The sequence below is a fragment of the Crotalus tigris genome, unplaced genomic scaffold (genome assembly GCF_016545835.1).
Source record: "Crotalus tigris isolate CLP2741 ecotype Arizona unplaced genomic scaffold, ASM1654583v1 scf7180000024401.5802323, whole genome shotgun sequence".
Classification (NCBI taxonomy): Eukaryota; Metazoa; Chordata; class Lepidosauria; order Squamata; family Viperidae; genus Crotalus; species Crotalus tigris.
In genome coordinates this window covers 3,261,130-3,280,802 of record NW_024100569.1, presented here as the reverse complement: position 1 = coordinate 3,280,802, position 19,673 = coordinate 3,261,130, and the positions used below count along the sequence as shown (strand labels likewise).

The window sequence follows — 19,673 nt, the reverse complement described above, 5'->3', positions numbered from 1 at the left end:
CTGCGCCACCTCGGCTCTCTCCTTTACCCCCTTCCAGATAGTTTCCTTCTGGGAGCTGTTGCAGTATTGGGCCAGTTCCCTTGTGGTGATGCCAGTTCTCTTGTATGTCTTGATTTGTTTGGATACTCCCCATCAGTCTCCATGTCTGGAGTGCTGTTTGATGTATGTGAGTAGTGTGGATATCCCCTGTCTGACTCCCTGGCTGGAGTAAGTGTAGGTGTTGGGACTGTCTCCCTTCCCAATGAATTCCTGTTGGGAGCACTTGCGGAAGCTTGGGATGGGCCTTCCCCGGCCTCCTCAGTGGCCAGTGACTGCTGATATTGATCCCCCAAATGCACAATATAACCCTCCCCCCCAGAGCAGAGTCAGGAGTGGAAGAGAACGAGTCCAGTCTTGTACACAGCTGATCTATGTGCTGCTGGAGAACATGGCCGTCGACCAAGGACACCTCATAGGACAAAGGTCTAGAGACCTTGCAGACCACAGCTGGAATCCAAAGATGACCGGGCCCATAGTTCCGAGTCCAGACCGGAGCACCCACTTGCAAGCTCCTTGGTGCCCGCGCTGCAATACCTGAGACGACACCAGATCAGGGTGCAATCTGTCTAGCTTAGTTATGAGCTGGTGGCCCCAACGTAGTTCAGCAGGGCTCTTCCTGGTGGATGTGCAAGGTGTGGTGCGATGTGCAAGAAGAAAGTCTGCTAACCTGTGATGCCAGCTACCTTAAGTCAGTTTCTTGAGGGCATCCTTGGTGATGCGCACCATATGCTCAGCCATTCCGTTGGTGGAGGGGTGGAAAGGAGCCGAAGTCACATGGTGGATCAGGTTGGCCTGAAGAAAAGCCTGGAACTCAGAAGAAGTGAATTCAGGACCGTTATCTGAAACCATAACATCTGGAAGGCCATGTGCAGCAAAAATGCCTCTCAACACCTGGATTGTCCTGGCAGTAGTAGTGGAGGAAAGAGGAACAACCTCTAGCCACTTGGAATGGCTATCAACAACAACCAAGAAGAATTGCCCTTGAAAGGGCCCAGCGTAATCTATATGCACCCTGGACCATGGTGTTTGAGTTTCTTCCCACCTATGAACTGGGGCCTGAGGCATTTCTGGCCATGACTGTTGGCAAAACTGACACCCATGCACCTGAGCCTCGATAGCCTTATCTAGTCCAGGCCACCAAAGATGGCTACGTGTAAGCACTTTCATCCTGACAATGCCAGGATGTCCCTCATGCAGAGAGACCAAGATTCTATGCCTCAATGAGGCTGGGATAACTACCCTGCTACCCCATAACAGGCAACCCTTAAAATTGGACAACTCATGCTTCTCGAGCCAGAAACTTTGAAACTCAGTACCTGGACACTTGTCAGGCCAACCTGACAACACCCCTGAGAGCACGCATGTAAGTGTGTGATCGGTGGCAGTTTCTGCAGCCACATCCCTAGCATTGAGGGGAGATTCCGGCAACTCCTGAATGGAGAGAATATTGATGGCAGGAGCAGGGTCTGCTTCTACCAGTTTTAGAGGTAGTCTGCTTAGGCCATCTGCATGGCCCATTTCTTTTCCCGGTTTGTGAACTAAAGTGTAGTCATATACTGACAGGAAAATGGACCACCTCAGCATTCTAGGGGATATTATATGAGGGGTTTGTTTGTTAGTTGTAAAGAACCCCAGCAGAGGCTTATGGTGTGTGTAGACCACGAAATGGCGGCCATATAAGAAATCATGAAATTTCTTAATGCCAGCCATTATGGCCAGTGCTTCTTTGTCTAGTTGAGCATAATTACACTCAGCAGAAGACAGAGTCCTACATTAATATGCCACAGGAACCTGTGTCCCATTAGCCCTCAAGTGGCTAAGTACAGCTCCCACCCCATAAGGAGATGTATCACAGGCAATGCAAACAGGCAATTGCTCATTGAAATGTGCTAGCACAGCATAAGACGTGAGCAAAGCCTTGACGTTGAAACTCTTTTCGTGGACTTTTGTCCACTGCCAAGAGGCCTGCTTATCTAAAAGCCTATGTAATGGCTCTGCTATTGCAACTTTATGAGGGAGAAATGCATTGTAAAAGTTCAAGAGGCCCAGAAAAGCCTGCAGCTCACTTTTAGACTTGGGGCTTGGGGCCTGCTGTATAGCTTGCAGCTTAGATTCAGCAGGGTGAATACCTTGAGCATCTGTCCTGAATCCTAAGAAGTCAGTAGAAGTGACTCCTATCTTACACTTATCCTTCTTTAACTTAAGGCCAGCTCTTCGAAAATGGAGCAAGACAGCCTTTAACATCTCTGCTAAGTTTTGAGATGACTCCCCAGCAATAAGGACATCATCAAAATAGGGGCAGATTCCAGGAATACCCCTAAGTATGGTCTCCATGACATTTTGGAATATGCCAGGGGCTAAATTGCAGTCTCTTGACCTTGAATGCACCCCTATGCGTTACAATGGTCTGTGCCTCAGCAGCAGCTTCATCAACAGGTAATTGTTGATATGCCTTTGCCAGGTCAAGCTTTGCAAAAATTTGCCCCCCTTTGAGGGAGGCCAAGATATGACTGGTACTGGATAAGTGTGCTGTTCCAGCGCCTTGTTTAGTGTGCACGTGTAGTCTGCACATATATGTATGTCCCCATTAGCCTTTAGAGGCATTACTATGGGGGTTTCCCATGGACTTGAATCTACAGGTTCTAAAATGCCTTGCTGGAGCAATTTATCCAGCTCAGCAACAATCTTGCCCTTGAGGGTGAAGGATATCCTCCTAGCCTTAACTCTAATGGGTGTGATGGTTGGGTCCAATCTTAATGAAACTGGAGGGCCCCTGTAGGACCCAAGCTTTGGACTAAACACATCTGCAAACTCCTCGCAGACTTCTGCTAGGCCCAACGTTTGCAAATTGTGCAGCCCAGTAACCTGGATTCCCAAGGCCTCAAACCAATTGAGTCCTATAAGACTCGTACGTTCACCCCCAACAACCAACACATCTAATGGACCTTTAAACTCCTTGTGTTGCACCGTAAGGGTGGCCTCCCCCTTAACACACACCTTGGAATTTTGAAAATCTGTTAGTATTATGTTGGATGGCCTACGTTTGGCTTGAAAGTCACTGCTGTTGCAAATCTTTCTAAATGTATGAAGAGAAATAATGGAAAGAGTGGACCCAGTGTCCAACTCCATGGATAAAGGAACCCCTTGCAATCTAACCTTAAGTGACAGTTTTTTCGTTAGGGGTTTGTGTGTGCCTGTCCTGCAAATACTCCTGCGCAATGCACAGAAACCCACCCTATTTTGGCTGGGGACCCTGGTACCTTTCAGGCGCAATTCTTCTCGAGGTTGTACCTTCTGGTAACCCAAACCGAGGGATGCTATGTGGTCTTGCCTGTCACACCCTCTGCAGATGGCGAAACAGAACCTGCAGTCGGCTCTCTTATGGCGTCCTCCACACCCGAAGCATTTGAGCACTGCTGGGGCTTTTTCTTTACCTTCCTTCTGCCTTCTTTCTGCTGCCTGGTAAAACCGATCCATTTCTTCTTCAGGATCTTCTTCCGATCCTTCTTGGACACCCTCATGGTGAACAGTGGCTGCCTCCGGATTACTTCTGATGGGCCGCAAATTCTTGACTGCCCTGCCTGCTGCTTCCTCAGCCGTCACCTCTCTAACAGCATCTTGGAATGAGATATCTTTCTTTGCAAAGATCTTCTGCTATAAGTCCCTGTTCCTTAAACTGTATACAAAAAGATCTCTCAGCCTTTCTTCCAGATCTTTGAACTCACACGGTCTGGCTGCTCACTTCAAGGCTGCAATGAACTCCTTAGCCGATTCGCCTGCCCTCTGGTCCCTTTGTTCAAATGTGTGTCTCCACGCAATAACAGACAACTTGGGCTGGAAATGTTCTTTCAATAGCTTCTTTAAGTCTGTATATGTTACAGACTCCAGAGGAGCAGGGGATGCCAGATTTTCTGCAATTTCAAACGCATCCTGACTACATACACACAACAGGGTTGCAGCCTTCAAGCCATCTTCTCTGACCTTGCAACATAGGACTCCCATCTCTCTGGGTGTGAGACATCAAATTCAGATAAGCAACCAATCTTCGCCATCCTAGCTTCTTTTGGGAAGAGGTCTATCAGCTGGACTTACCTCCAGCGACGCTGTACTGGCAGGCTAGAACGCTGAGTTTAATGCCATCTTCCCTTCTTCAGGACTCCTTGGGTAAGTCTTACAGCTTTTCTTCTTTTAAGCTTGTAGACATCCCACCTTCGTCGGCAATGTTGAGTCCTTCTTTTAGTGGTGAATGAAGATCACACATGGTAGAATCAATTGCTCTTTATTTCTCCTTCTGCTCACTCCAACAACAACAGCAAGGCTCGCAGGCCTCCTTATTTAATGTCCAGATCCCCGGGCAAAACAGCAAAAGTTAATGGCGCGCTTTCGCACCTCGTGCATGCGCATCAGGCTGGCGCCTCTCAGTCTGGTCCCAGGCAGCTTGCAGAAACCCCAGGACCGTAGCAATGTCCCGAGCTTGCTTTTTGCAGGCTCAGGACACAACACCTCCCCTCCCCCCCGCAAGCACAATAATTGTAATAATAGAACTAAAGTACCATCAGAGTAAATATCTAAATAAATGAAGGAAGAATAAATGATCCCTTCCCTCCGCTCTCCTCACCATAGATTTGTATAACAGCAATTTCATACTGGCAGTTCTGTTTTCAGTGAGGGAAGACTTCAGTCATAAATGTGCTGGCTAAGCAGAGTCAGATGGGTTAGTAGATGGATGGGAAGCTGGACATGACTGGGAAGTTAAAAACATACAGGAGGTGGCAATATAAGACTATTTCCATTTACTTATTTGTTAAGCAAATCATATATACACATCTCCACTGTCAGTAAGTGTTGAGTCTGACAATATTTGTTTCCAAATGTTATTGAATTTGTGATGTTTATGCTCTGCATTATAAGGTGGATTTTAATGTAAGAATTCTTGTTTTAAGTAGGAAAACCTTAAAAAAACTTATGCGGAAGAAAACATTTACTACACTGAGGAAGACCTTTGGTTGAATGTCTGGTTTAAGAATGTCATCAGGGATATTAGACTGCTTTATAAAGGTCACATTTTTATATTATTTTGATAGACTGTTACACCAGATTACAAACACACACAAACAGATGCATATACATAATACATTGAACAGTCAGTTGAGCATTTTGCTCTTGCACAGAATTTATTTATTTAAAACATTTATAAAACTGCCCATCTTCCAACCAATTCTGGGCAGCTCCCAATCAGAAATTAAAAATCATGTAAAATCATATCAAATTATGAACAATAACCTATTAAAACATTGAAAACACAAAAACCTGGCATATACTTTGAATGAATGGCATCTAATCAGTTCTAGGTTAGATTTAGTACAAACATTTAAGAAATCCTTGTGGTGTAGTTGGAGTGCAAAGAATTTTGGTGATGTTATTTTCAGGCCTTCAGTATTTTCTTTTAATCAACCTTTTTTGATGCTACATAGGCTTGTGATTTTTCCTGTGACCCTTTGAACTTACAGTTTTCATCCCTAGCCTCTACTCCTGCTGATGTTTCCCTTAGGCATTCATAGGACATTCATGCAAAGTATATGAAATCAAATGTCAAGTAAGAATTTGCTGATACTAAAAGATGCCATGATTTTAAGATATTTCCGGCAAAAATAAAAAATATTGAATGGGAAGCCCACTATATTATTTTATTTTGGCAGAAGCAAGTAGCAGAGCAGTCTGACCGTATCTGTTTATTCTGGCAGTCAATTTGTTGGACCAAACTTTCGCAGTTCGTGTACTTATCTAATCGTTCGCAAGGATTTGCTGAAAATTTTAAAAAGAGAAAAATGTAAATAAAAGTGAGACATCACCAAAAGTACAACTTGCTAGGGACTCTTTTACAATTTTATGCATTGTTTTAGAGCTCAACATCAAACTTATTTTTTTTCTTAAGGGGTGGATTCAAAGCTGAAGATTTTTAAAAATGAAAATAGTACTTAGAGTAATTATTTTAGAGTATATATTAGAATAATTATATGCAGCTGCTGAATTATTACTTTCATCAATAGTCCTGAACAAAATCTAACAAAAAGCTGGTATGGATTTTAAGTTCTTTCTAAGCTGAAATCGATTGATATCGTCCTCGTCTTCCCTGATTCAATTACCTGGGCTCATCAACCACTAGTGTGGGAGCATATAGAAGCACCATTGAGGCAACTCTGGATGTCTGGTTATCCCACGATAGCATGCTTCATGTATGTGGTGATCCAGATGTCTTGCCTAGGCCTATCTTACTGGATAGTTGGCTATCTTCCATTAAACCTGTTATTCTACCTAGAGACGATTAGCTCCTCATATGAAATCTGTTCTTTGCTGACATGACATGACCTTTAAAAATGTTGGTTTAATAATTGACTTTTAAAAAAACTTACTGCATAGTCCGTTGACACAAGCCGAAGGACAGTCCCCACAAGGTGGCCCGGATTTATATGGAGTAGCAATTTTACCTCTGATGTTTCCTCTAGAATGAAAAAAATGAACGGAAAGGTGCCATATATTATTATAGTTACATTTGTGATTGCCAAACCCCCATGCCATATCAATAGATAATTGACTTGATTGCATTGTCTTGGTCTCTCTGGTTTGAGTCTCTAATTTTGAGAGAGCAGATAGCACCACCGTCGGAGGGGAAGACTTGTCAAGTTCTATGAGAAAGCAAAAAAGGATTTCCCTGGCTTTTTAGAGAGAGAAAGAATTGAGGGAAAATGTGACTTTCTCCTGATGTCTGTTTTCTTTCTCTTTTTCATTTCCCCTCTTTCTTTGTAACATTCTCCTTCTCCTATCTCTCTGTCTTGATGAGACAAATCATGGTTGATACATACGCTGGGCAATAGTGACAAACGTAGAAGTAGTTGTATGAGGATGAAGGACATCTGGCAGCAGCACAACCAACAAGGTAACTTTTGTACCAAACTACCTGTAGATACAAAAATATGCACACAGTTGACATGCTAGAAGTGTAATATTGATAATAAGCATATGGACTTCAGAGGAGCATCTAAGAAAATAAGCCCAAATGTGAGCATGGTGCAATATATATAATTGTTTGCTCTTAGCAAGTGAACTGGGATACTACAATAGCAATGAATGTACAAAGAACTTTTCCAATCATTTCATATAAAAGTTTACTGAAGTAAAGAAATATTAGAACAAATGAGGCTTCATCCTCTGTGCTTTAAATGTATATATTTTAAATGTAAAATATGAAACTGTTCCATCCTGGACTTTATAGATCACCCCTTTCTAAAGTGCCCCACCCATCCAAAGCAGTCCACATGTCAAGTGCTACGACAGCAAGCTAGTTCTTCCATCCTAGCTGCATGAAAACCATGATCTGCAGCTATCTGTGAATAACAAATAACATGTTTAGTATGTTTGCCATCCTTCATTTACACCATCTGAGAACTTAACAACAAAAAACATTGCAATACTTTAACCTAGTCTAGTTTTGCCATTCCTTAACATATCCTGGGATTATGACTCTTAACCAGGATGCTCCTTTGCTCATGTTTATGGAATTACTTAGAGATTGTAAGAACACGGTTGCTTGGTTTTCTTGGCCATAGCATAGCACAAAAATGTTTTATTAATATCTTTATGTGGGATGTTTTCTCAATTTTCTAGTCTAGCTTCAAGCCATGGCTTTCCTATGTTACCATCAGGCCTGCCTTAGTTTAGCTTAGGATCAGCCAAGAACTTGAGCTTGTTTCAAGGGAGTCTACCTGTTATGTCCCGAGCCTTGCAAACGGGCTCGGGGCGTTTGCAGGAAGTCCCAGGGCAGGTGCAAGCTGCCCGGGACCAGACAGGCTGTCGCCAGCGCCTGTGCGCATGTGCGGGTGCTGGCGCGGGAAAAGTAACACATTGACCCAGGAAATGCCTATATAAGAGGCTGGGAGCTTTTGGGCGTTGCTGAAGCCTTCATCTGTAAGCTGAACACAGAATAAAAGAAAACCTGAGAACTACAACTGCTTCTCGTGTCTTGCCTTTCGCGAAGGACTCAACACTGGCGATGAAGGTGGGATGCCTTACATCGACTGAAAAGGAAGAGGTGTAAGCTTACCCAAGTGAGTCCTGAGCGGCAGAACGGCGTTGACTCGGCAGCTACCCGCCAATCCAGTGCGCATTCGGGGGTAGGCTGGCTGATAGACCCGTCTCCTGAAGATGGCAAAGGTTGGAAGGCTTTCGGAGTTCGACGTCTCACATCCAGAGCGGTGGGAGTCCTACGTAGCCAGGGTGGAAAACTACCTCAAGGTGAACCAAGTGAGGGAAGATAGCTTGAAGGCTGCCACCCTGCTTTGTGTCTGCGGTCAAGATGCCTTCGAAATGGCAGAGAACCTTGCAGCACCTGTTCCATTAGAGTCTGTCAGCTACGCAGATCTAAAGAAGCTACTGAAGGAGCACTTCCAGCCCAAGATGTCCGTCATCGCATGGCGCCACACCTTCGAACAGAGGGATCAACGATCTGGAGAGTTGGCCAAAGAGTACATCGCCGCATTGAGAAAGGCCGCCAAGCACTGCGAGTTCAAGGACCTCGAAGAACGACTGAGGGACCGATTCGTGTGCGGGTTAAGGCATCGAGATCTACAACAGAGGCTTTTCGCCAAAGAAGACTTGTCCTTCCAAGATGCCTTAAGAGAGGTCACCGCAGAAGAAGAAGCAGGCGGCGCCGTCAAGAACATGCGGCCGATCAGGAACAGTCCAGTTGTTGCATCCGTGCACCAAGAGGACGTCCAAGGGAACTCTGAGGAGGATCCGGACGAGGAAGTCGACCGTCTCCACCCCACGAAGGAAGGGAATCAGAAAGGAAGCTCTTCAGCTACCCTCAAGTGCGTCGGCTGTGGAGGTCGCCACAGGAGAACCGACTGCAAGTTCCGCTCCGCTATCTGCCGGGCGTGCGGGAAACAAGGACATATTGCAGCTGTGTGTCTGGGCCGACGAAAGGTACAACCTCAGGAAGAACTGCACCTGAAAGGTACCAGGGTCCCCAGCCAGAATAGGGTAGGTTTTTGCGCTTCGCGAAGAAGCATCTTCAGGACAGGCACACACAAGCCCATCAAGAAAAAGCTGTCACTCAAGGTGAAGCTACAAGGGGTTCCATTAACTATGGAACTAGACACGGGGTCTGCCCTTTCAATCATATCCTTGCATAGATTTAGGAAGATTTGTTCCGGCAGTGGAACTCAGGCCAAGTTAAGGCCTTCTGACATTGTGTTAACAGACTTTCAAAATTCGAGAGTGTGTGTTAAGGGGGAGGCCACCCTTAACGTACAGTATAAGAATTTTGAAGGTCCACTAGACCTATTAGTAGTAGGGGGTGAACGAACGAGTCTCATAAGACTCGATTGGTTTGAAGCCTTGGGGATACACGTCACGGGGCTCAACAGCTTACAAACACTCGACCTACAGGAAGTCTGCAAAGAATTTGCAGATGTCTTCAGCCCCCAGCTGGGCACATTCAAGGGACCCCCTGTGTCCTTGAAACTAGACCCCACTGTCACTCCCATTAGAATTAAAGCAAGAAGGGTCCCTTTTGCTTTAAAGAGTAAAATTGACACTGAGTTGGACAAACTGATCCAACAGGGAATTCTAGAACCTGTTGATTCCAGTCCTTGGGAGACCCCCATTGTCACGCCTCTAAAGGCAAATGGGGACATTCGCATTTGTGCTGATTACAAATGCACTCTGAATAAGGCATTGCAGCAACATGCCTATCCTGTTCCTGTGGTCAGTCATATTCTGGCCTCCCTCAAGGGGGGGGGCGTGTTTTTGCAAAGCTTGACCTAGCTCAAGCGTATCAACAGCTGCCTGTTGATGATGATGCTGCTATAGCTCAGATTATTGTGACCCACCGAGGGGCCTTTAAGATAAAAAGGCTACAGTTCGGAGTGAATGTCGCTCCTGGGATTTTCCAAAGCGTAATGGAAAACACACTATGGGGTATACCGGGGGTTTGCCCCTACTTTGATGATGTCTTAATTGCAGGAGACTCCACACACATTCTAGCTGAAAGGCTAAGGGCTGTTCTGTTAAGATTCAGGAAAACAGGCCTCAAGCTCAAAAAAGACAAATGCAAAATTGGGGTGCCTTCTACTGAATTTCTGGGATTCAAAATTGATGCTGCTGGGATTCACCCTGCTGAATCCAAACTAACTGCCATTTTAGAAGCACCTAGGCCAAAGTCTAAGGCCGAACTTCAGGCCTTTCTGGGCCTCCTGAATTTCTACAATTCCTTTCTTCCACATAAAGCTAGTGTAGCTGAGCCTCTTCACAGGTTATTAGATAAACAAGCAGTGTGGCAGTGGTCACAAACACATGAGGCTAGTTTCAATGAGGTCAAGGCCTTGCTCACTTCTAACAGTGTACTTGCACACTTCAATGGGTCCCTTCCTGTGTGCATCGCTTGTGATGCTTCCCCTTACGGGGTAGGAGCTGTCCTGAGCCACCTCAGGTCTGATAGAACTCAGGTTCCTGTTGCATATTACTCCAGAACATTGTCTTCTGCTGAGCGCTACTACGCTCAGATATACAACGGAGGCTTTGGCTGTTGTTGCTGGAATTAAAAAATTCCATGATTTTTTGTATGGCAGGCATTTCACAGTCTTCACTGACCATAAGCCTCTGCTGGGACTGTTGACCACACGTAAACAAACTCCCCAAATCATTTCCCCTAGAATGTTTAGGTGGTCTATTTTTTTGTCTGCATATGATTTTTCTTTACTCCACAAGCCTGGGAAAGAAATGGGCCATGCTGATGGCCTCAGTAGATTGCCCCTGCCAGTAGTAGAAGCTGACCCTGCGCCAGCTGTCAACATTCTATCCATCCAAGCCTTGCCCGAGTCCCCTCTGAATGCCAGGGATGTTGCCGCTGAAACAGGCACAGATCACACACTTTCACGTGTCCTTTCTTGGGTTTTGTCTGGATGGCCTGAGCACTGCCCTAGTCCTGAGTTTCAGAGTTTCTGGTCCAAAAGGAACGAGTTGTCCACTTCTCAGGGTTGTCTGCTTTGGGGAAACAGAGTTGTCATTCCCACCTCAATGAGGACTAGGATTTTAGAGTTCCTCCACGAGGGTCATCCTGGAATTGTTCGTATGAAGGCCCTTGCGCGCAGCCACTTGTGGTGGCCTGGTTTAGATAAGGACATTGAGGCTAAGGTGCATGCATGCCACCTGTGCCAGCGCTCTCGCCCAGAGATGCCCCAAGCTCCTGTGCATAGATGGGAGGATACACAGTCCCCATGGTCTAGGGTGCACATTGACTATGCTGGGCCCTTTCAGGGCCAGTTCTTCTTGGTCCTCGTTGACAGTCATTCAAAATGGCTTGAGGTTGTACCTGTCTCATCCACCACCACTGCAAAGACTATTCAGGTACTGAGGGGGATTTTTGCTGCACACGGGCTCCCAGATGTCATCGTGTCTGACAACGGCCCTCAATTTACTTCCTCCGAATTCCAAGCTTTCTTACAGGCTAACATGATTCGTCATGCCACGTCTGCACCCTTCCACCCGTCCACCAACGGTATGGCTGAACGCATGGTTCGCATCACAAAGGATGCATTGAAAAGACTCACCTATGGGGACTAGCATCACAGGTTGGCTGACTTTCTCCTTTCTTACCGCACCACACCGTCCACTTCTACAGGGAGAAGCCCAGCTGAACTTCGCTGGGGGCGTAAACTTACTACTAAGCTTGACCGGTTGCATCTGGACAGACTGCCTTCATCTACCTCACATTCTAGGGCACCTAGACAACTACTTGTGGGTGCCCCGGTTTGGACTCGCAATTACAGGCCTGGTCATACATGGGTCCCCGCTTCTATTTCCAGGGTCACAGGTCCTCTATCCTACGAGGTTGCCCTGGACAACGGTCGTGTCCTGCGCAGGCACATCGACCAACTCCGCCCTAGGCGGGATCTTCCAGCTGAGACTCCTGGGTCTTTTCCAGGGGGGGAGGGGGACCCTTTGGAGCAAAGGGAAGGGCACGAGTTGCTGCCCACCTCCAATGATGGAGCCACAAACGGCCCATTCCAAGATTCCGCGAGTGCCCCAAATAGGAATTCAGGGAGCTTACCCAATCATCAGGCATTCACGCCTACTCCAGCCAGGGAGTCACCCCGGGGGCACAATCACTATCCATCTACACCACACAGTACTCCAGTCAGGGAGGATACCCGGGAGCGTCCCAATAAATCATACCCCACAAGAGAGCTGGCACATAATCCCCAGAGTTGGCCTGACCTTACCCCAAGTCCTACAGGGGTTCAAACATACAGGGAGGTGGTCGAGGAACCAAGTCCCGACCACAACACCTCTAGCCCAAATCAGGGAGTAACTGAGTTTTGGGAAGGCACAGAAACCCACACAAGCCCGGACACAGAACGGGGTTTAGGGGATGGACAGCCTCCTGACAGGTCTTGGACGGACCTAGGAGGTTCTACAGAGACGCCCAGCAGTGGCTATCACTTCAAGGGGCCCGAGGGCCTACAGCTAGGCGGGTCAACCAGGTCACAAAGTGACAGAAGCCCTGGCCTGACGAGCCCGGTGGGCAAGCAAGCAGGCCAGGCATTGGGGCACAGTCCTTGGAAGGCACCAAGGCATGATAAGGAGAACAGGCTCACGTCACCCCTCAGTCGGGGAACACCTGTCAGAAACCCAGAGCTGAGAAGGTCACAGAGAGCAAGGAAATCGCCTAAGTACTTAGAGGATTACATAACATTGCTGGCTAAACAAAAGCCAGTAAACAGTAGGAGCACTGGGGAGTAGAACATTGCATTAAGAAATGATTGTATGTTGGTAGTAGTTTTAGCCCGGGGGAAAGGGGTGTTATGTCCCGAGCCTTGCAAACGGGCTCGGGGCGTTTGCAGGCAGTCCCAGGGCAGGTACAAGCCGAGTCGCCAGCGCCTGTGCGCATGCGCGGGTGCTGGCGCGGGAAAAGTAACACATTGACCCGGGAAATGCCTATATAAGAGGCTGGGAGCTTTTGGGCATTGCTGAAGCCTTCATCTGTAAGCTGAACACAGAATAAAAGAAAACCTGAGAACTACAACTGCTTCTCGTGTCTTGCCTTTCGCGAAGGACTCAACACTACCTTTTTCATCTTATTCATTTTTGTGGATTTATACTTGGTGAACATAGAAATGGCAAAGATTCAAAAAAGTACTACCTGAGTATGATGGCCAATAACAGCATTTGGTGGGTTGGCTCCAACGCCATACTTGAAATTTTTGTTTTCATCATACCAAGACTGAATTACTCTAGTCCATGGGAAAGGATGACTCGACATGAATAGATTTTCACCACATTTTAATTTTCCTAAAAGTGGGGAAGGTTTAAAAAAAAACCAGCAAGAAAACACAGGTGAATACATGTTTTGAAAGAAGCAAAAGGACAGCAGAAAGGAAATAGTTGAGCATTTCTTATCTCTCCAGAAATACTAATACAATCAATCGTCTTGCTAAAAATTGAAAGGAATTTTGCACCCAGATTTCATACCGTGGTGCTTTTCCAGAAACTTTAATTGTACAAACTGATAATCATTTGTTTTCCGATGAGCATCAAATTATATATTTTATTTGGAATAAATTAGAGCCCAGATACCCTAATTTGTGGGGACATCTATATGTTATTACTACACAGTGTGGTATTGAGATTAGGGAGATGTAGGTTTAATTCTCCACTTGATCATGGAAATCTCTGAACATCTTTGGGTTCAGCATCTACCATCACAAACAGTTGTGGTGAGGATAATATCTTTAGCATCATGGGGGATGGTAGATTATAAATGTAGTAATAAATATAAAAAAGAAATAAAAAATTCATTGTTCAAATATCATTTCTTCTGCAAACCCACGGGGGGGGGGGGGGAATTAAGAAAATTATTAACATTTCAATCCAACCCAATCATCTACATGGAGTGGTAACTACGAAGTGATTCATAGATATTACTCTTGCTGCTAATGAAGAGTAAGATTGATTGTAAGTGTTATTTAATGTGAAATGTATTATTAATCCACTAACCAGCTAAAACTATGGTTTTTGTTGGAATATTCATGAGCAGGAAGAGTCATGTGGTAACTCAGTCAGCCAATGTGAAAAAAGTGCTACTGAGTCTGTAAAAAAGGTATTGAGTTAGGAGCTGGATTTCCAGTCTCAGGCTTGTCTCTGTATCTCTCTGTAAGAAGTCTTCAATTGAGCTATGTTGCTGTAAAGAAGAATGTATGGTATTGTAAATATTTTTATATGAATATAAAGAAATTATTTTGAATCAGCTAAATGCAGTCACCTGTGAGAGCTTCTGATTTATTTTTTCACCAATAGAGAAATTAAAATTCTCTAACAGTTTTGGACTGACTTACCCACAGTTCTTAAGTGTTGTTGACTATGACCAAAAGAACATCTGTCTGCCCAACGTTTTGCATTTTGAGCAGCATTAAAACTCCATTCCTGAATAGAAGTCGACAGCAACAATCAGTCATTGGAAAAAAAGCATACGTTAAATTTGCAGAAAATATTTGTCTGATCATTATTTACTACCTTTTATATTCCTTCAAATCTTGTTGTAGTTAAGAATTCCGAAGTTACACCAATATTCTCTAAAACATGCTTTGAATAGTTGGATCTCCCTCCCCATACCTTATATATAGCTGCCCTTCTCAAAAAACACAAAACTCTGAGTGGTATACAAAGTTAAAAAACAGTAATTCAAAATAACAGCAAAAATTATTATTAAAAACATTAAAAACTATAAAATATAGCCAAAAGGAAATGGAGCAGGAAGTGGGACAGGAAGATTGTTTGGGAAGAGGTGGTTTCTCCAGTAACCGCCCCACATTATATAGGACGAGGGTCCCCCAACACCCAAGCCACAGCCCATTCGGGAGCCCAGCTGTGCAAGTGGCAGGAGAATGTGTATGTTTGAGCTCAGCTCTACTCATGCAAGAGGTGGTTGAGCAAGCGGGTATGCATTCATGTGTGGTGGGCACTTGCGCAGGCAACTCCCCTCATGCAAGTAGCAGGTGCTTGTGTTTGTGCGCGAAGCTTCATTCTGTCCCTTACACACCAACATCCCCTCTCCCCCCCGCGTTGGGGCACTAAGCTAGAAAGGTTGGGGACCACTGATGTAGGACTTTAAAGGTCAAAATAAGCATTTTGATTTGGGCCTGGAGACAAAGTGGTAGCCAAGGCAACTTGCTCAGCAGAAGTATATTATTTGTTCTATGAAGAACACACATAACTACTCATGCTGTTGTATTTTGCACCAATTGAAGTTTCTGGGTATTCTTCAAAGGCAGTCCCATGTAAAGCACATTAAAAAGTCCAACCAGGAGGTGACTGGGGCATGAGAGACTGAACAGGGCCCCTCAATCTAGGAATGGGCACAAGTGATATACAATATGAAGTTTATGAAGACCCTCTTAGCCATAACTGCCACCTGCTCCTCAAACAGGAGCTGTGAATCCAGGAGGACCCCCAGATTGTGCACAGAGTCTGCTTAGGGCAATCCAGCAGCAAAGATGTCATAGTCCCAGAACTGGAGCGTCCAAAACCCCAAAGCCACTCAGTCTTCCCAGATTCAGTTGAAGCCTATTGTTCCTCACCCAAACCCTCACAGTCTCCAGACACCACAATAAAACATCTACGACATCACTTAATGTGCCAAGGGCAGACACGTGCAATTGAATATTATCAGCATATGACGATACCTCATTCTAGCAATCTCATTTAGCAGTTAAATAGGAGAGGAGAAGCACCAACCCCTTGAACCCCACACATTAGGTGCCCAGGGCAGATTCTGTCCTCCCCAAACTTATCAAGGTTCCTGCATGATGAGTTCATGTGTGACTCTTCTGTGATAATTTACACAGTAGCACTCACAGGATCTTGTGATGCATGTAGAAAGGGATGAGGCATAGATCATGACAGTGTCATTTATGTCAATCTGACATAAACTTGCAAACTGTCTTACAAGGCCAGAAATACAATTATATTACCATTTGTAGCATGTTTCTAGCAGTTGGTCTCACTGATCTCCGTAAAGCATTGTGCTTGTCAAGAATCTCCTTTTGTTTTTCTCTTTTGTTAGTTGACTCAGAAGCAAAATCAACCTTAAGACAGAAAGCAAAAAGAAAATGTTTAAATTTAAATGTTCATACCACTTTATAATGCCTTGGTAAGGCCACACTTGGAATATTGCATCCAATTTTGGCCATCATGATGTAAAAAAGATGTTGAGACTCTTGAAAGAGTACAGAGAAGAGCAACACAGATGATTAGGGGACTGGAGGCTAAAACATGAAGAACAGTAGCTGGAACTGGGTATATCTTGTTTAATGAAGAGAAGGACTAGGGGTGACATGATAGCAATGTTCCAATATCTCAGGGGCTGCCACAAAGAAGAGGGTGTCAAGCTATTCTCCAAGGTGCCTGAGAGCAGGACAAAAAGCAATGGATGGAAATTAATCAAGGAGAGAAGCAAGCTAGAACTGAGAAGAAATTTCCTGACAGTTAGAACAATTAATCAGTGGAACAACCTGCCTCTAGAAGTTGTGAATGCTCCAACAAATTTTTAAGAAGAGATTGGACAGACATTTGTCTGAAATAGTATAGGGTTTCCTGCCTGAGCAGGGGGTTGGACTAGATGATCTCCAAGATTCCTTCCAACTATTCTATTCTATGGAACAATCCAACACATTAGGAAGTTTAATGAATGATTTATTGTAAGAGGAGAAAGTTATGTACTATATATATTAAATCTGTTATATGTGATACAAAATTATGAAACTTACAGTTCCAGAAGATTGTTGCAGCACTGCAGCAAAACTTAGCAAGGCAATGAAGGCAATCATTTCTAAAAACAAAAGAACATTAAGACATATCTGTTCTTAACTTGCTTAATGGAATTTGTGCCAACTTTCTCTAAGTAGTTTAGAATGTTTGCAAATGGCTCTCTGAAGATATATATCTCCTAGACTACAAAACTCACTCCAGCTCTTATGTGTTTTCTCTCCTTTACTCCTTTGTACTCCAGTATGCAGCCTACATATCCATGGTTCATAAACAAGTCATCAACAAGTAGAGAAAATATGGCACAATTATATTACCAAGAACTTGACATCCCTCCAGTATTGTTGAAAAAGAATAAGAAAACTGGTCTGAGAGGCTGCACGATGCCTACAGCAACATTAAAGGGGCTGCAGGAGTTTCTGGCAAGTATTGGTTGTGTACTACATGTGACTAACATCCCAGCATTATGCTTTGGGGCTGCTTTTCTTTAGCCGGAATTGGGATTTTAGTCAAAATGGAGGGAAAGATGAACAGTTTCAAATATTGGTCAATTTTGACACAAAACCTTCAGGCCTCTGCTAAAATGCTGAAGATGAAGAAGAATGTCACCATTCAACCTGACAATCCAAAGCATATGTTCAAATCAACAAAAGAATGGCTTCACCAGAAGACCAAATTTTTGGAAGGCCCAAATCTGAATCCCACTGACAATCTGTAGGGTGTCCTGAAGAGGGTTACACACAGGAGAAGCCCTTGCAATCTGACAGATTTGGAATGCTTTTGCGAGGAAGACTGGGCAAAGGTCCCAAGGCAAGATGTGCCATAGTGATTGGTCAATTGGCTTCTACTCCAAAAGACTGAATGTTGTCATAAAATAAAAGGGTGCTTCAACAAAGCATTAGTTTAAGGGTGTGTACACTTATGCAACAATGTTATTATAAGTTTTTTTATTTTTATTTTTCCCCTCCAAAAGATTTACAGTTTTTTTTTCAATTGAATTGTACAGTTTGTATTAAAGGTGGAAAAAATCTGAAGTGATTTATCTTGGTCTGATTTTTTTTAATCTCAAAAAACTGGCATTTTAACAGGCTGTGCACACTTTTTATAACTACTGTATCATCTATATATAAATCTATAAACCTATAATCATTCCTAAAGTTTACCCTTATTGATTTGCCGCAGTAAAAGATAACTTTCACCCGAGCCCTTTCCATAAAAACCAGTTTAAAAAATCACACCATTCAGAGATTATTGAATCTAAAATTCAATGTGTCTGAAGGACCTCAGGTTGGAAACAGCTCATTTAGAATATATTGCTTCTCAGTCTTTTGCCTTATATCAAATATAATCAACAATCAAGGAGACACAAAGGCTACACAGTTAACGCATTTGGCAATAGTGATTCCTCCTGAGGCAATGCAATCAGAATTTGTTCCTGATTGCAAGAATTTGTCCTGGCAGCCTTTATCTGAAAGCGTGGAAACAGATTCGATTAACATGATACTTAGTTCTCAGTGTCTCAGGTGTGCTAGGAAGTGATGTGACACCACTGTGTGTGGAGTTGGCTTTTCTGTGGCCCTTTTCCCTGGCTACACGAAGCAGAAACTGAGATGAACCTTAAAATGGATAGCGGAATGGGCAGCGTATACATTTAATAATAATTTTTTTAAAAAATAAAATTGTTGAGTTAGAACTCTAGCACTATGCATAAAATATTGGGGGACACTAAACCAGACTGCCAAAATCCATAATATCAGGGAAGGAGGAAATAGAAAAAATAGCTTACTTTATGAGCTCAGTTTCTCTTAGGGAAAAGTATTAAGCCATCCTGAGTCAAAAAGCAAAAAGGGATAGGATTAAGTTTAAATGTTTGAGGTCTTAGCTATTGCAGCTATTTACATACCAGCAGTACAAATGTTTATTTGGAAGTCATCCCCATTGAGTTCAATTTGCATTTCATTCATATAAATGCACAAAAAGTTCTGTAGCCTTGAAACAGTTTTAATTCAAATTTCCTCTTTCCGAGAAATGTTAGTTTGCTAAGGGAAGATCCAGGGATGCCTAAAAGGATCACTGGCAAACTCAAAAAATATCAGTATCAGATTTTTGAAAAGAAAGCCATGCTAGCTAAGCTAATATAAAACCTAATGTATTATGGTACTAGATGTAACATTCTTAAAGATAGAACAAAACACAATAACATCACAGAATGGCATGAACTGTGACTAATCCTAAATTACTTTTTTTCTAAAATGATCTCAACTTGCTTAATTAGAAACAATGGCTAACTCCAAGCTACAGTATATAATAAATCTTACCTATTGTTTTGAATAAGCCCCAGTGTAACTCCTTTGTTGCCTTTCAGAAAATTGTGGGAGTCAGACAGATAGTACCATGATTATATATACCTTCACTGCTTCCTGTATTTCAGAGTGACTCAGTGCTCAACAGTAAATTATATCCGTTAAACCTTGTAAGACAGAAGTTTGAATTTGTCAGAAGTTCTTTTTTTTTTCTTTCTTCCTCAGGTTCATTACTTCTCAGGTGAAAAATTGCTCCTGAATCTATTTAAAGCTACCTAGTAACTTATATAAAGAAATAAATGGATATTTATCTGAACTGTCTGAACATACCTGGAAGTAAGTTCCAGTTGTGTCAATTAAGTTCCATTTTTAACAATAGAATTTAGCTAAAATGTGTTTACAACTGCAGACAAGTTTCTGTTTCACAGTTGATTGTTCTTAGAAATTGAGATAAAATGTTCCACTAAACTATTATTTTTTTAGTGCTACATTGATTGCACAATGTGTTTA

General features: G+C 43.5%; 1 protein-coding gene across 2 annotated transcripts in view; it reads right to left on the bottom strand.

The window, feature by feature from the left end:
- The window catches only part of LOC120301886 (serotriflin), a 36,390-nt gene extending 17,146 nt beyond the window's left edge, over window positions 1–19,244 (bottom strand). The window contains exons 1-8 of one of the 2 annotated variants that reach the window (XM_039329628.1): window positions 19,179–19,244; window positions 16,863–16,924; window positions 16,068–16,181; window positions 14,433–14,520; window positions 13,241–13,389; window positions 6,903–6,997; window positions 6,453–6,541; window positions 5,191–5,844 (exon numbers count right to left, since the gene is read on the bottom strand). In XM_039329628.1, coding sequence (XP_039185562.1) covers window positions 5,717–5,844; window positions 6,453–6,541; window positions 6,903–6,997; window positions 13,241–13,389; window positions 14,433–14,520; window positions 16,068–16,181; window positions 16,863–16,922 — 723 coding nt within the window. In that variant the 5' untranslated portion in view covers window positions 16,923–16,924; window positions 19,179–19,244 and the 3' untranslated portion in view covers window positions 5,191–5,716. Of the gene's footprint in view, window positions 1–5,190; window positions 5,845–6,452; window positions 6,542–6,902; window positions 6,998–13,240; window positions 13,390–14,432; window positions 14,521–16,067; window positions 16,182–16,862; window positions 16,925–19,178 lie in introns of those variants that run through there. The other variant, XM_039329630.1, reaches the window with a different exon arrangement.
- Between the last annotated feature and the right edge of the window lie 429 nt (window positions 19,245–19,673).